General features: G+C 54.0%; 1 protein-coding gene across 2 annotated transcripts in view; it reads left to right on the top strand.

The window, feature by feature from the left end:
- Nucleotides 1-99: 99 nt before the first annotated feature.
- Nucleotides 100-17,026, top strand: part of NAP1L4 (nucleosome assembly protein 1 like 4) — a 31,218-nt gene continuing 14,291 nt past the window's right edge. The window contains exons 1-7 of one of the 2 annotated variants that reach the window (XM_045297239.1): nt 100-275; nt 8,366-8,398; nt 8,824-8,873; nt 9,463-9,562; nt 14,691-14,832; nt 14,989-15,075; nt 16,036-16,182. In XM_045297239.1, the coding sequence (XP_045153174.1) occupies nt 8,385-8,398; nt 8,824-8,873; nt 9,463-9,562; nt 14,691-14,832; nt 14,989-15,075; nt 16,036-16,182 (540 nt within the window). In that variant the 5' untranslated portion in view covers nt 100-275; nt 8,366-8,384. The remainder of the gene's footprint in view (nt 276-8,365; nt 8,399-8,823; nt 8,874-9,462; nt 9,563-14,690; nt 14,833-14,988; nt 15,076-16,035; nt 16,183-17,026) is intronic. The other variant, XM_045297241.1, reaches the window with a different exon arrangement.

The raw sequence follows: 17,026 nt of genomic DNA, 5'->3' as shown, positions 1-17,026 counted from the left end.
AGCGGCCCGGCGGACTGAGGCGCCGTCCGCGTAGGACACCTGCCGGCGGGGTGCCGGACCGCACCCCGAAACCGAGCTCTGCCGCTTAGAGCGAGCCGGCGGGTGGGCCCTCTACGCGGGGAGCAGCTACTGGGTCAGAACCACCGGCTTTAACGCTGCGCTGGAAAACCTCGAACTCTTCGCTTCCGACCCGTCGTGGCGGTCGAATCGGCCCATTGGGGCGCTGATGGAGTAACGGAAGCGGGTGGCCTCGTCTTCCCCTGTTGGGGCAAACGGTGGGTTCGAACTGCGACCTTCTGGGGGCAGCTGAGCGCCTGCTACTGAGCCACCTGGGCGTCATTCTCTTACCTAGCGGGGTGCTTTGTTGTAGCATTTCCCGTCTTCCACTGTTTCTCCACCGCACAGTAGGGCCACCTGGCCAGGGGCAGGTCTTTGAGATCCGTCCTCCTCCACTACCACGCTGCCACAAGTCAGCCTTCCCAACGGACAAAGGCGGCAGAGGGCTTAGTGTCCATGACCCTGGATCTGACTGCCTTGGGAAACGTGTTGGCAAAGGTGTCTGTCTTTCTCTTCCCATTTTTGTGAAGCCCGGGGGCGTGGTGGGCCAGGCTCTGGGTCACCTGGCCCAGAAGTTCTCAGCTTTGTATGTTCTGTGACATCCACCTGCTCGAAGGGCGCCAGGTGACTGATGATGTGTAAGTGTGACATCCACCTGCTCGAAGGGCATCGCAGGTGACCAGGTGACTGATGATGTGTAAGTGTAAGGTGTGTTTAAGTGAAGTGTGCTGTGCCCTGTGCATTCCAGGTGCATCCATGATTGCATCCTCAGCAGAGAGGGGATGGGGAGAGGTATGGGGGCTGACCAACTGTCGGTTTCCCACTTCCTACCTTAACACTGTATAGTGGCCAGACCCGGTGCCCAGAGCCAGCCCTCCATTGAAACCGGCCCCTGGCTTGGTGTGTTTTCAGTGTGACCACTGCCCAGGTGGGATGGGAGTGAGGTTCTCTGGTTGGAATGAGCCTAGGCCAAGGCTAGACAGTGAGGACTCCGCTGGTTGGTGTCTTCCAGAACGGTCTGCTGACTAGAAAACACTTGCCATCTTCCATCTGGAGAGAGTCTCAGCTGAGCCCGGCCTCTGCTAAAGGAATGAGTGGTGGGGAAGGGCAGCGGCAGGGGAGGAGGGCTGAGGAAATAAATGCTCCCGGGGTGAACTGAGAGGCTAAAAATAAAGGCCCGGAGTTCCCTGGCTGCGCCTGGTGAGGAGGCGTCGGGGAGAGACTAACCCAGAGACTTCTCCATGCCATAGCCGTGTCCTGCCCTGCTTTGAGAGGCAAGTTACCCTTTTCTGAGGTCTGAGAGGATCCACGTAACTCAGGCCATGTGATCCGAGGAAACTTGACTGCCCAAGTCAGTTTCCTGCAGCCTTGCAGGGACAGCGAGGCTCACTTTGTGGATGGAAACAGCTGGGGGGACTGATGCACACGTTGACCAGAAGTTTAGGTGTGTGATTTCGTGAGTGAACGTAACCCATGATTGCTCAGGATGCTGGCAGCCATTTACCCGTTTGAAACCACCATCCACTCCGTGGGCGAAAGATGGGACCTTTACCCTCAAAGAATTACAGTCTTAAAAACTCACAGGGCAGTCCTATAGGGTCACTGTGACTTGATGGCAGCGAGTTTGGTTTTCTGGTTTGGGGCAGTGTTAGGAGTTCGAGTGGTATAGTGGTTTCTCGTTGGGCTGCTAACTGCAAGGCCAGCAGTTTGAAGCTACCAGATAGATGTTCTGTGGGAGAAAGGGCTTGCTACTCCCACAGGGGCAGCCTTACCCTGCTAGGAATTGGCATTGACTCACAGCGGCGAGTTTTGTTTTGTTTTTAAGAGTTTGGTCCGTCCTCCAGCTTCAGGATTTCGGCTATTTGTCCCAGCACACGGCAGCGTCCCAGCATATCCCCTCTGATTCTTTCGGGTGACCTGCCTTTGGATCTGTACTGCGTCTTTCAAAACAAATTAGACCAAAGATTGGGGGAGTTCATAGACTTCCTCAGAGTAGCTGGCTTTAGGATCTACAGGTTTGATAGCTTTGTTGAACTGAATCCTGATACATGTTTTCAAAAACTTGTTCTTGAAAAATGGGAGGGCTTTGGGTTGGATGAATTAGCCGTTTTGTTGCTTGGGCTTCCCTGGCCTTTGGTACCAGAGGCGTGGGTCCCTGTCAGTTAGCTGCTCCTTCTTGGAGAGAGGATTTACCAGGGGAATATGCACAGTTGAAATCTTCCCATGAACCCCTGGGCTCAGCCACCCTGTGAGCTGCACCCCGAGTCTTGCCCGAGAACCTCTGGTGGTTACTGTATTCGATTTGGGTAGACAGCTTGCTGGCAGGCAGGTAATTACATCTCTGAGATTGAGAGGGCTCACTCGAGTGGCTGCAGATGGACAAACAGACAGACGGCTTGGACAGGTTTCCAGGGGCAGCTTGGGTTGCTATGGGAAGGGATGCTGATTTAACGTAGATTAAAAGTGCTCCCTGCCCTCTTATCCAAAGTCTCTACTTCGTGCGACTCCTCCCTCCGCTAGTGCTGAATCGAGTCAGGAGGTGGTTCTCTGGAGGCTGTCATCTTGTGCTTCTGTAAGGGGTGACTTTGCCCCAGTGAGCGAGGGGCCAGTGGATGGGTAGGTGGTGGGGAGTGGTGTGTGCTGCTCTGCTACTTGTAAGAAGGTTGTCAATGGTGTCGGTATGATTGGTTTCATCTGGGCCTTGGTTTCCATCCTCCCCAGCTGTCTGTCGGCAGGGCTGTGTGACCCTGTCTGCCCTGGAGTTTGACCTCACCTGAGCATCTTGCGGCCTGGGAGATGGTGGGTTTTGTCTGGTGAAAAGCACAGAACTGTCCTTTTGTGTCCCCTCTTGGTGTGCCCTGAGGCTAGTTCTGGCTGCTGTGGCTGTGAGCGGTAGAGCCTCGTGGGTCCGACCGAGTTGGGGGCTCGAGGGTGCTTGGTGCTCGGTTACTTGGAGTGCTTTGTGCTTTTCTCTTCTTCTATGAGGGGCCAGGGATTTTACACACTGTCCCCAATCCTGCTCAGCACTGGGGCCCAGCCCTCTTGGGGCGGACATTTCTGGCAGGGAAGACTGCAGGGGAAGCAGTGGTGAGAAGGCATGGAGACTTTAACGGGTGGAGAGGAAGTTCTGCTGGCTAGGTGACAGGTTCCTAACTGAGATGAGTCCTGTCCCAGTAAGGCGGGCCAAAAAGAGTGGGAGGTGGCCAGGGGCTGGGCCACACAGGGCCATCAGTCTCAGGTATGGATGGCCCAGAAGAGGGCGGGGCAGGTTGGGAGGAGGAGCTGGCGCATGCTTGGCACTCCACTGCCTGGAGGAGGAGGCAGAGGGTTTGGGCTGGGACAGGAAATGGTTTTTACTCTCTGCTTAAGAGCCAAGGCCTGGGCCACCCTCTTGTAGGGCTCTGAGGGAGCCAGCCATGGTGGCCTGGTACTGCTCTGCCTGTGAGCTTTGTGTACCTGCTGCTACAGGTGACACAGGTACTGCCACCTGCCCTGCTGTTAATCACGCAGGGGGAAGGGAGGCCCACATGAAGACCCGTAGAAGGACGAGCTTTTAGTATAAATAAGGCCAGGGGTGCCCAGACCAGGACCCTGCTTCCCACCAGACCTGTATCCGTTGTAGACTGACAATTTATATGTTCTTTTTAAATGGATTTTTGGTAAATGTCGAAAAGAAAACTCAAGCCAAACCAAGGCCACTGCCGTTGAGCAGATTCCAACTCGGAGACCTCCCAGGGCAGAGTGGAGCAGGGCTGCCCCAGGTGGGTTTCTGAGGCTAAATCTTGACTGAAGCAAACGGCCACACCCCTCTCCCTGGGTGGCTGTCATGCCAACCACTGGCCTTTTGTTCTTCAGGGAGTGGCTGCATGTCCTGGGAACCTCTCCTCTGTCTCCTGTGTCTGAGGAACTGGATTTTAAACACAATGGGAAACTAATTTTAGCCAAATTTCAAGGCAGGCTGTGAGGCCAGGGTCCAGCCTCCCCCCTTGTGTTAGGGTTTGGAAGTGTGCAGGATGGCTCTGTGGACGGACTGGGAGGGGTCCTGTGATTCAGAGGCGTGTTCACCTCAGGCTGCGGGTGCTGCACCGGGTGGGTTCACTTTCCTGTCGCTGGGTCTGACCCGACAACACACGCTCACTCTGTGATGCCGGAAGAACAGCTCCCTGTGCAGACCTTTGTGGGCAGGTGGTCCGGTTGCCCGGATGTCCACGGGGAGGGTCCTGGTTCTCCTTGTACTGGGCTGCTCACCTGCCCCTCCTGCCAGTCTCCTGAGCAGAAATGGGATCCAGGGGCGCCCCAAGGCTGAGCAGACCAAGACCCCTCAGGTAGAAGGGCTGGACGGCTGTGCTCAGGCCTCTGTGAATGAATGCAGGACTGTGGGCCCACCCCCTGCGGGGAGCGAGTGTGCACACAGGTTGCTGCCTTAGACAGGTAAGAAGTGCCCAGTCTTCTTCCATGTGGGTTGACCATGCCTTTCAGCAGTGTTCGTTTGAGATGGCCTGCTGACGTTAGATGTGCATTTCAGTGGTGTATCAAATAACTGGCTACAGAATTTAAAACTTTGTTTCTACATGAAAACAGTGGGTCTAGGAGGGAACTGAGCTGTCAGCCCCCCTCCCAGGGTCAAACTTGTCTGTTTGAACAATATTAGAGTGTGGTACAGTGGTTACGCAGCTGGACTGCAATCTACTTGGTCAGCAGTCTATAATCACCAGTGACTGTAGGAGAAAGACTGGGCTTCCTGCCCCAGTAAATAATGGGAAACCCACAGGAGGTTGCTGTGAGTCAGTATTGACTCGATGGCAGTGAGTTCAGGGTTTTTTGGAGGACCTACTCAAGCCCTGGTGGTGTAGTGGTTACATGTTAGGGTGTGATCCACAAGGTTGGCAGTTTGGAACCACCAGCCGCTCTGGGAGAAAGACTGCCTTTCTACTCCGGTAAAGAGTGACAGTCTGGGAAACACACAGGGGCAGTTCTACCCTGTCCCAGTGGTGAGTTGTGACATTGGGTGCTCTCTGGCTCGTGGCTCATCAAGCCACCGCCCTGCACGACTTCCCTCCCCTGCAGAGGACAGGCTGTCGAGCAGCAGGCCGGGCCCCTTTTCTCTTACAGAAGCCGAGGGCACTCCTGCCTGCCTGCCTGCCAGGTGGGGAACTGAGAGTGCCTCTCGGTCACGCAGCTCAGGAGGGAGAGTTGGGGTGTTGGGATTCACCCCAGCCGACGCTTTGCTGCTGTCTGGACGGATTTGTTCCCCTGGTTTAACTTAGTTTTTCTGTTCCCCATGTAGCACTTTTAAAAGAAACCTTATTGTGAATCGGGTGACGGCTTACAAAGAAGATCAGCAGTTTTACATTCATTTCACAGATAGGATTTCATGTCATTGAGCATAACTCCACCCCCTAGTGTACTGCCTCTTGCCCCCTTCCTCCCTGCATTTCCGTCCTCTGCCTCGCCAGACCCACCTGACCCTGGTCCCTGGGCACCCGCTGCCCTTCTGATCTCTCTCAGGTGGTGGCTCTTGGAAGGCATGTGAAGCTCCCCAGTGTGTTCACCTTGTCTACTGTGTGGCCAGCAATAAAGCCACTGGGTTGTGTTCCTCCCAGGTGTGAAGGGGGTGGGGGCCACACGCAACCTTGAGCAGCCCACGGGGTGTCTCCAATCAGCAGGCCTGTGAGGTTTGTTGTTTTAGGGTTTTTCAGCTTTGCTCCCTATTTTCTCCCACTCTGTTCAGAACCTTCTCATGGGACCCTGTTCAGAACAGTCAGGGCAGCTGGGGGCTGAGGACTGGTGTCTGCGCTGTCCCTGCGTGCGTTGGACTGGCCGTTTCCATGTGCTTCACTAGTCAGCCCTCTCCTCTGCTCAGAGAGACCAAACGGTGTGCCTCACACGACCCCTCAAGAGTTCTGAAGACCCCAGTCGCTACTCCTGACTTTGCCCCGGGGCCTCGCACCACCTTCTTGGCTGCATTTGGTAGATATCCATGTACAGCACTCTTCCGTCAACCCTGTGTGGACCCGCGGGTGGGCCCTGCTCTCCTTGGCACGTCAGTCTGCATCTGCTTGAGGCTCACCTGGCGGCAGGCTGTGTGTCACGGCATCGCCTGCTGCTGCCTGCACCTGTCCTTCTTCCCTTCCCCTGTGTCTTTCCTGGCCTCCGTCAGTTGGGGCGACCTCCTTACTGTGTATTGCTTTCTCCTTCACTTTCAACAGGTAACTCTTGTCCACCTTTTGGCCACAACTCTCCCCACCCCCGCCTCCTGCCCTGGTAACTGTCGTAGGTGTTTCTTTTTGGTGTGGGAGCCATTTCTTGCCGTTTACAGTGGTGGTCTCTCTCAGCATGGTCCTTGTGTGATGGATGAACTTCACTCACATGATGTCCTCAGACCTGTCCTTAACTGTGCTGCTGCCCTGGCAGGTCAGGTCCAGCCTCCGCTCTGTGGGCTGGCCTTGGAAGGGTCACGTCCTCCCCTGCGGCTGGCACTCGGGCTGCTTATTCCCTGATCCGCAGCCCTGGCTGTGTCGGCTGGCTGCCTGTCCACGTGGGAAGAGTGTCTGCCCGCCATCTGCCGTCTCGTGGTCGTGTCAACATACCACAGTACTTGAGGGCCTTGGCTTCCACCGTCCCAGCCTGCCTGGTGACCACGCCTGGCCCGAGGGCTGGAGTCCCAGGAATTCGTGGGGTGCAGACTGACGGAGCCTGTGTGCTTGTGTTCCCCTCCAGGGTGTGGAGAGGCGACCAGGAGGGCAGTGGGAGGTGGGAGGAGGTGGATGGGGAAGTTGGAGGCCTGCAAACCACAAGCTTGAAACCATAAACCTCTCCTCAGGAGAAGGATGAGGCTTTCTCCTCTCATCAATAGCTCCAGTCTTGGAAACACACAGGGGCGGTTCTGCCCTGTCCTGTGGGGTAGCTGTGAGTCAGCATGGCAGTGAGAGACAGCACTCATCAGCCGTATGACCTGTCACCATTCTGGGCCTCTTCCTTCCCTATAAATGGGGATGGCCCCTTCCTGGTGGCATTGATGGGTGTGTCAAGTAGAGGAGCCTGGAGGAGGCCCTTGGGGAGGGAAGGAACTGCGCCTTCTCCTGGCCCTCCAGAACTTCTTGTAGTGGGCACCATCCAGGGACCCAAGCCAGCCTCCACCACCGTGGGGCAATTCTGACTCGGCTAACCCCAGGTGGTGTGGTGAGGCCTAGTCAGCACTGGTGTGCAGCCTAGTTAAAGCTGGCGGGCCAGACGCTTTGACCTGGAAGGCCTCGGATCACCCTTTTAATCTAAAGTAGGGGGAGGGGAAAGAGGCCAGGAGTCATCAGATGTGCAGGACTGAGAAAGCTCAGAGCCTTAAGACATGCCTGCCTTGCACTTGAGTCGGGTGGGCCCGCTGGGTTGTGGTTGCAGCTCTGTGGGCTCGGAGCCCGAGGTGCTGGAGTGGAGCTGCTGGCTGGGCTGCACTGTCCTGGGCTCAGTATTTCAGAAGCTTGGGTGTACGGTGGGAGTGGAGGCAGCGGGTGAAGCTTTATTGCATCATGGGTTTTTGTGTGTGTGTGGTTGTTTTTGTTTTGTTTTCCTTTATGGGTTTTTTTCTTTTTTATTAAATCACTTAGCTTTTTGAAAAAGACTGTCCAAGTGTTCAAAATAAATACAGGTCTGTCTCATTGAAACAAAGCAAAGCCCTGGTTGTTAGTAAGAATGAGAAAGGGCAGAGCAGCCAGTGTTGGTTCCCGTTGGAGCCTGGAACCAGCAGGAGTGTTGGTTTGCTTGGGCTCTCGGCTGTTTGGGGACACTGGGCTTTGTAAGAACTTCTTGAAGACGCACCCTGGGTCTTCTGAGGTCGAGGAAGGCACCCGGCCCGTCCGCTGGCTTCTAGTGGTGGCTTTTCTTTCCTAACTGTGGCAAACGTGATCTGATCAGCTGCCCAGGGCCAGAGTTGGGCATGCCATTCATCAGCATTCATTGTCCACCCCCTGTCCCCTAGAGATGGGACTGACACCCGACCCCAGCCGCTGTGCACTCACTGAGACGAGGATGAAGTGAATGAAGTGAATGAATTAAATTGGCCAGACTGTAGGTGTGATGTGTGTGCTGACCACGGCTGTAAAAAGTGATTCCCTGGAGCCCGGCCAGTCACGGGACCCTCAGGTTCCCCTGAGAAAGCAGCTGTGGAGCCCATCTCCACTCTCTGGGTCAGACCAGAACTCCCAGAAACGTTTCAGGGGCCAGTGCCTCCCCGTCCTCCCATCTGCGGCCTCTTAATGACGGTGTGGTTGTGACTGTTAGAGGTGCTGATGATTGTCACGTCTCTGGTTTGTAGGAGGAGATCCGGCCTCCAGATGGCAGATAACAGGTAAGGAAGGCTCCCCCCTCCCAAATCAAGCCATCAGCCTCAGTTGGGCATCAGGCTCCTTCCTCCCTCTCTCACTGGTGCTTGGAGGCAGGGCGCAGCTTCTGTTGTGGGGAGGGGACCCCATACAAGTCCCGAGCCAAGTTGTTCCTGGGAGGAGACTCAGACCCCAGTCTCCTGGGCTCAGTTCAGAGAGAGGGTTGCTTCTGGATTGTTGTACAGGGCAGGTGCAGCTCGCTCCTCTGACTCACTTGTTTGGGAAGCAGGTGTACTCTGGTGTCTCGGAGAGCTGGAAGCTGAATCTGGTCACCGCCTGGGCACTACTGCTTGCCTGTTGGCCAGGCAGCCGGGGTGCCACCCTCACAGGGCAGATGGGCTTTGAAGTGCCACTCTGATTTTTTAACCCTGCTTTTCTGACCTTGGTTTAGCTCTTCAGATGGGGCCCCTTCAGAGTCCACGGACGCCGCTAAACATGCAGGTAATAAAGGCAGGTGGGCTGCACCTGGAGGGCCTTTCTGAAACATTCGGTGACCTGGGGGAAGGTTGGCAGCAGACCCATTTTCCATTCACCCACGCATGTGCGTCACATGATTGCAGTCCTGGAAGCTGTTGTAACCATAGACCTGAAGCTCAGTTCCGCTGCAGGACCTTAGCAAAGCTAGGGCAGTTTAAACGCAGGGCGGCTCTTCGTTGTCAGAAAATGGCACACAGCCTCAGCCAAGACGGCCGTTTCAGCTAGCACGGCGTCCACCCTACCTATTGGCAGGCGCAGGTGTTGGCATCTTCATCTTGGTATTTCCTGAGTGGGCTTCTCAGCTCCCTTTCCCTAAAACAACTGTCAGTCACCTCCGGCCAGAGTGGCCTCCCCTGGCCTTGTTTTTAGACTGCCACTGTCAGGGGCCCCCCACCCAGGTGTTTGGGTGTGTACCCAGGGGCATCCAGTTATCTGTCCAGGAGGGGAGGCAAGTGGCAGGGCCGAGTAGCTGGGCCAAGTGGTTTCCACACCCAGCCTCGCAGTGGTTTGCGCGGCTCCCATGCTGCGGGCCTTGACTCTCCCTCATTCCTAGAAAAGCTCACGGACCAGGTGATGCAGAACCCGCGCGTGCTGGCAGCCCTGCAGGAACGACTCGAAAGTGTCTCTCACACCCCGTCAAGTTACATCGAGACGTGAGTCTGGCGGAGGGGTGGGCAGGCGGTGAGGGACACAGTGAAAACGTGCCTTCTAGTTCCTGGGGGTGAGGCCGAGTGCTGCTTCCGAGGCAGACACTGCCTGCTCTGTGGCAGCCCCTGGGCTTCCGGGAGGGAGCTCACTGTCCCGGAACTGGACTCGTCTCCTGGTCATGGAGCGCGGACTAGGTAGTGCACAAGAAGCCAACCTGTGGGCCGAGGGACACCACTTGTCTCCCAGGGTGCCTGGGCTCTGGTGGCTGGTATGCGGGAAGCGTGTCACTGTTGTTTCAAATAGCAGCAGGGCTGGCCCTGGAGAACAGGTTGCAACTGAGCTTCCAAAGAAGGAATATGCTGTCCACTTCAGGAGGACTAGCTATTGACAACCTCGCAAACGGTGGCCGAACACGTCCGAGAGGGGGCTGGAAGATGAGAGAGCACTCAGAATGAACAGGGAAGAGCTGCCTCTTCACAGCAGCGTCAGCTGTAGCGATGTTGATGCAGCAAAGCAAAGTTTGGGGGACTTTAACCCGCGATGAGCCACAACTCAAAATGAGAAGAAACAGCTGCACACGTTCATTAGTAGTCAGAACATGGATTGTACCAAATGTGAAGATTGTGAGTCAGGTGTGAAACGGAAAGTTTAAAGAGCCATATCCGAGACATTAGTGAGCTGAAATGGACGGGTATCAGCCATTTGAATCAGACAAGCATGTGCTTTCCTATGCCAAGAATGCCAGGTTTCCTGTGGCAAGAGGGCTGGTGTTGCATTCATTGCCAAAAAGGACAAACACTTCAAGATGTGTCTTCAAGTACAATGCTATCTCTGATATGGTAATATCTGTATACATACAAGAAAGACCAATTAATACCACTATTCTGATTTACCTGCCAACCACTATGGCCAGCGGTGGAAAGGTTGAAGAATTTTTACTAACTTTTTCTTCAGTCTGAAATTGATTAAACATGCAATCAAGATGCATTGGTAATTGTCGGTGAGTGGTCTGGGAAAATTAGAAACAGAAAGAATCGATAGTTGGAAGATAAGGCTTTGGTGGTGGAAAAAAAAGGAAATGGATAGAATTTTGTAAGAACTGTCTTCTTCATTGCAAGCATATGTTTCCAATGACATGAGTGGTGACTGTCCATCTGGACCTCTCCAGCTGAAGAAACACAGGGTCAAATGACACCTGGGGAAAGACGAGGGAGAAGCTTAGTATCAGCCAAAACAGGGCCACCTGTGGGACCAGACCACCATTGCTCATTTGCAAGTTCAGATTGAAACTGAAAAAAATTAAAAGAAGCCCATGAGAGTCCAAATAAAAAAATTGAGTATATCCCACTGGGATTTTGAGAAACAGCTCAAGGACAGATTGGACACCTAATCACTAAAGGCCCAATGAGTGGTGAGGTGACATCAAAAACATTGTCCCTGAAGAAAGCAGAAGGTCATTCAAAAGGCGGTGTGGATGTCAGAAGAGGCTGTGAGGCTTTCTCTTGAACATGTAGTAGCTAAAGCAAATGAAGGAGATCTATCATCAAGGAGCTGAACAGGAAACCCAGAAAGACAGCATTATAAAATGTGCAAAGCCCTGAGATTAGAAAACTGAAAGGGAGTGTGCTTAGCCTATCTCGAGCTGCAACAACCAAAGAAAAGAACCGAGCTGTGATACTGAAGGTTCTGTCAGGAAGTTGTCCACCACACGTTTGTCGGGCTGTGGTGGCTTGTGTGTTTCCGCGATGTGAAAGGTATGTCATGGATAGTTCAAACACCGGCAGGGTCACCCCAGAGTGAGCAGGTTTCAGCAGAGCTTCCAGCGAAGAACAGATTGTGAAGGAGGAGGCTGTCCACTTGAGAGGATTAGCCACTGTAAAGCCCTTTGGGCTGCATGGAAGCTTGTCATTCCTGAAAACCTGAGGAGCAGGAGCAGAACGCCATCGGATCTTGTGTCAGAGGTTGAGCCCCTCGGGTCAGAAGGCACTTCACTCAAGATGTGGTCGCCCCGAGTGACGTGGAGACAGGAAAGCCTGTAGGAGGAAAGCCTTCAGGACCTCTTTGCTGATGGGGGAAGATTCCAAATGAGAAGAAATAGCTGCAAACATCAGTTAATTGGAACGTGGAATTAATCTAGGAAAACTGGAAGTTGTTAAAATGGAGTGGGATGCACAAAAATCGATATTCCAGGCGTCAGTGAGCTGAAATGGACTGGAAGCCGTTTTCAATGAGGAAATCACAGGCCACCATTTCTGGCGGTAGCACAGGAGCGGGAACCATGGTTCTTGAAGGAAGAAGTTGAAGTTGCCCTGGCAGCAGGAATTGACGGCATACCAACGGAAGCGTTTCAACAAGCTGAGGAGCACTGGAAGCACGCTTACACGTCTATGCCAAGAAATCAGGAAGAGGGCTACTTAGCCAGCCAGCTGCAAGAGATCTTTATTTCCGTGCCCATTCTAAAGACATTGGACCCGCCAGAAATGTGGATGTTAACGCACAGTACCACTAATACCAAACTCACTACCATCGAGTTGGTTCTGATCCGTGGAAACCCTGTAGGGCACACGGTAGATCTGTGGTTTTCTGACACCGTAACTCCATAGCAGTAGAAAGCCTCGTCTTTATCCCTCGGAGCAGCTGATGGCTGCTAACTTCTGACCCTGTGGTTAGCAGCCCAACACGCAACCACTCTGTCACCAGGGCTGGTTCACTTAGTTTAAAAACTGTTGCAGCAGTGCACCAGCAGGGAGCGCCCAGAAATCCGAGCCTGATTCAGCAGGGACCTGGATTATGAGGGATGACACTGCAGAAAGTAGAGGATGCCAGACAGATTCCCTTGTATCCACTGACGACGCACAGGCATGGGACTCTGGATCACAGCAAACCATGAAAAAGGAGAATTCCAGAAACTGCATTATGCTCACGCAAAGCCTGTATATAGCAGCAGTTGTACAAACAGAACAAGGGAATACTGTGGTTTAAAATCAGGAAAGATGTGTGCCAGGGTTGTATCCTTACCACACTAATTCTATATGCTGAGGAAATCCTGGAAGCTGGACTATCGAAAGGACATGGCATCAGGACTCCAGAAACTCAAACTCAATGCCATCAAGTCAATTCTGACTCCTAGTGACCCTTCGGACAAGGTGGAACAGGCCCTGTGGCTTTCTGAGGCCAAGTCTTTACAGGAGTGGAAAACCTTGTCTTCCCAAGGAACTGGCTGCTGGATTTGAACTGCTGACCTTACAGGATTGGTGGAAGGCGTATTAACAAGCAAGGATTTACAGATGATGTAACTTTGTTTGCTGAAAGCCAAGAGGACTTGAAGCACTTACTGATGGGGCTCCGAAAACTACAGCCTTCGGTGTGAATTACACCACTCATGTAGCAGCAGACCCACCACCAGGACATCTTCCGATCCCAGCCACCCTGTACATAGTATAGGACCTAGCAGAACCTCCCCTTTGGGGTTTCTAAGCAAACTGCTTCGTCTTTCTCCCCAGGAGCTGCTGCCAGGTTCAGACAACTGACCTTGGTAGTTAGCAGCTTGTTGCTTGACCTGTGCCACCAAGACTTGTAACTCAGTGTAGAGGAAACCCAGACGCTTACCTGGACCAGTGGATAGCATCCCAAAGACTGACGCTTGTCAAGGACTTCGTTTTCTTTATCCATACCCTACACTCACGGAAGCAGCAGCCAGGAAGTAGAATGGCGCCTTGCAATAACAAGTCTGCTGCACAGACCTCTTTAAAGTGTTTTAGGACCAACCTGTCACTCTGAGGAATGAGGTGTCCCTGACCCCAAAACCAGACTCAGTTCTGACTCAGAACGACCTTACAGGACAGAGTAGAATTTCCCTTGTGAGTTTCTCTATGAGACTAGAAGCCTCATCATTCTCCCATGGCGTGGCTGGTGGTTTTGAACTTTTGACCTTGACACTTGGGTTTGTCCTGCCGCTTCTCTGACAAGGGTTCTCAGACACTTGCTTTGTGGGGCAGTTTTGAGAGCTGCTTAAGGATCTGATTGAGTCGCTGGAATTCAGTGATGCTGGGAGCTGTGTTTGCTGGGTTTCTGGCTCAGGAATCTGGTGGGTGGTGTGGGCTGACCCCTCCATGTGACACACACAGCCTGGCTGGCTATTGAGCTGCCGGCAGGGAGAAGTGCTTTGTGGGCGTGTAGTCAGGGCCCTGCATGGAGAGGTGCAGAGGGCAGGCACATGGGATGATGTGGTGGTCCGCTTCTCCTAGAGTGCTTTTAATTTCTACCACCCCAGGAAGGGTTGTGGCCCTAAGAAACTGAAATCATGTCGTTAGCGGAGGAAGGGGTGTATTGGCGTGTCTGTCCCTTGCTGGACCCTTGCTCTGCCTTGTCCTTTCTGGGCTGTCGGCCGTGGTCTCTGGAGCTTCTGTGCTCAAGCTGGAGGCACAGCCCCTGCTACTGTCCAGACTGACAGGCGCAGGAGCGGTGCGGGGGGGCTGCCCTGGGCCTTGCCAGGGGTTAAGAGCTGCTCTGTAGGGTTTCTGAGGCCGCACCTATCTACGGGAGCAGACAGCCTCGTCTCTCTCCCATGGAACAGTTGGTAGATTCAAACCACTGACCTTGTGGTTAGCAGACCACAGATGAACCCAACAGGCCACCAGGGCGCCTCACTTGGTGTGTGCCCTTATGCTAGAACTGGGGATGCCCGCCCCACGTGGGTGGCTGGGGTTTTACCTCCAGTGGGTGATGTGACCGAGTCATTGCTCCCACGAGCTGACTCCAGAAGAGAACGCGTTTCTTACTAGGGTCAGTCCACGTGGCTTCTACGGCCGCCAGCTTTTAACCCTATTCATTTAAACCACTAATCCCATAAACACTGACTATTTCCTTGGGATACATTCTTAGAAGTAGACTCACTAGCCCCGGAGAACCTTTCCCATGCTGCCTCACCCGGACCCCTCGGGAAACAGAAGGCAGTCTGATGCAGTGGAGGGAGAGGTGGTTCTTTCTTAGTCATCCCTCGCCCCTCCTCTCTCTGGGGTGACTGAGTGAGTGTTGACAGCTCTCCTGCAGGAAGGCTACTGTAACTTCCACACGGACCACTCGGCTTGCCTTATTGCCATTGTGATGGGCGCTGTGTGGTTTCTCTCACAGCTTACCTAAAGCAGTAAAAAGAAGAATTAATGCCCTGAAGCAGCTTCAGGTGAAGTGTGCGCATATAGAAGCCAAGTTCTATGAGGAAGTTCACGACTTGGAACGAAAGTATGCTGCTTTATACCAGCCCCTCTTCGACAAGGTAGGTGGGCCAGGCCAGGGGCCGGAGCCATTTATTGGACATTGGCCATCGTATAAGGGTCCAGTTTCCAAATCTGGGGATTCACAGACGTGGGTGGTATGAGTGTGACGGGGCCGTCGTGGTTGCGCGAGTCTGATAGGCCACCGTCTTGTGCAGAGAAGAGACTTCGTCAGTGGTGACGTGGAGCCGACCGATGCTGAGTCGGAGTGGCCCAGCGAGAGCGAGGAGGAGGACAAGCTGGCTGTAAGTGGCGCGCTCAGACTGGCAGTGCTCAGAAACGGGAGCGCTTGGGGATGCACTCAGGTGGGCGCTCCTTCCTCACCGGGTGGGCGGGGCTCGGAGCAGCCACTGTGTGTGCAAGCCTCGGGGCCAGGTGGACAGAGACCCCCACCTCGGCCAAGGTCTTGGGGAGGGGTGGCCGGGCCTTGCGTCAAGGTGCTGGGAGCCCTGTCCTGTCCTGCGAAGACCGATCAAGGTGTAGGGCATTGGCCCTGTTCATAACCTGTCGGCAGAGCAGGTTCCATTTCCGTGCCAGAGACAGTCCTGGGAGGAAGGAGGCTGACAGGACTTGCCAGTCTGACTTCATACCTGGGAGACAGGTAGCTCGAGAGTGAGGCTCTTCTGCCCTTCACCCAGAAGGCCACCTCAGGCAGGGAGCATGTCGCTCCATTTGGTTGAGATGGCACATGTTTTCTGTGCGGGTGTATGTGCGTGTGTGCCTTACCTTGCGATTGGGCTATGGCTATGGGGTCCTCTGGCTGTGGCCACACCTGGTGGGAGGCGGTCCTTACAGCTGACTGAGGACAGTGCTTGGCTGGGTTTTGTTGCTGAGCATCCTGCTGCAAGCAAGCATTGTAACCACCACCACCCGTCTCCCCCAGTTTTATTCCAAGGTGGGGTTCTTGTTTGGGAGGAGGAGCGGCGTTCTCCTCCCCTTGATTTGAAACCCCTCTCCCCACGGTGGGGAGTGTGCGCCCCAGCTTGGAGCCAGGAACAGGCAGCCCTCTTAGTCCTCAGCCCAACCTGGTGGCGAGCCCTCCAGGACTGGTTTCCTGAGACTCATCTGCAGGCTCACTGGGCCGTGTGTCCAGGACCTGGAAGTGGTCGACAGGGTAACTCGGTGAATCTCTACCTTGGGAGCCACCAAGGGGGTAGCTTCCTTTTGACAAGGGTTTTAATTTCACACACATCCCTTTTTTTAAGGGAGACATGAAAAACAAAGTCATCGTAGCAGAAAAAGAAGCTACAGCAGCCATCCCCCCCTCCACCGAGGAGCCAGACCCCAAGGGCATCCCAGAGTTCTGGTTCACCATCTTCAGAAACGTGGACATGCTGAGTGAGCTTGTGCAGGTAATCCCGCTGGAGCCCAGCCGCGCCACCCTGGGTTTTGTGTGAACTCTTACCAGTAGGGTGCGTGAAGCGTGTTCATAGGTGGGTGGCAGGGCCAGGGGCCGTTCTTGGGCCGAGGACTTTGGTCCATCCATTGCCTTGACCCTGCCCGACAGCGGCTCACTGGGTACCACCTGCTGCTGTGGTGGCGTGACGTGTCTGAATATGGCTCTTCCACCCATGTCTCTGTGGCTCCTATTAAGTGATTGGGTGGGACCATGCAAACCGGTCATGTGTAACATGAATAGAAGGGACTGGTCAGGTTTTGTCACCACTCCCGAGCTATAAGGATGAGCGTCTTAGAAGTAGCCGCAGAGAGAAACCCCAAGGACCTTTGAAGAGTTCCTTCAAGATCTCTGTCTAATGTGGCACAGGCCACTGAGGCCACATGCATCACAGACTCCAGGAGCAGCACCGAGACGACGTGGTGCCTCTCATCTGGCCCAGGCTAGGGGACTGCGGGACTGGGTTCTTGCTCCACAGAGGCAAAGGCAAGGGACCGGGAGTCTGAGAGAAGCAGACCAGAGAGAGACCTGGCTGCTGGCTAACGAGACCAATGACCCTATCCTTACTGTTTGCTGATTCTGGCTTACAGAAACCTGTTGATTTCCCTCGTCAACTGCCTTAACCATGAGTGTTTGTGAATTTTGTGTGGGTATTGCGATTGTGTCAGGGTTCTCTAGAGAAACAGAACCAGAAAGCTAATCATTTTATATATATTTATACAGATAGATAGATATGTAGCATAAGAAATAAACAGTTGTGGCAAAGAAAGCTGATGGTGCCCGGCTATCAAAAGATATAG

Source organism: Echinops telfairi, unplaced genomic scaffold, assembly GCF_000313985.2.
Source record: "Echinops telfairi isolate 266 unplaced genomic scaffold, ASM31398v2 ScPeMD7_7417;HRSCAF=8455, whole genome shotgun sequence".
NCBI classification, from domain to species: domain Eukaryota; kingdom Metazoa; phylum Chordata; class Mammalia; order Afrosoricida; family Tenrecidae; genus Echinops; species Echinops telfairi.
Note: the sequence above shows the minus strand (reverse complement) of the source record. Positions and strands in the feature narration are given on the sequence as shown.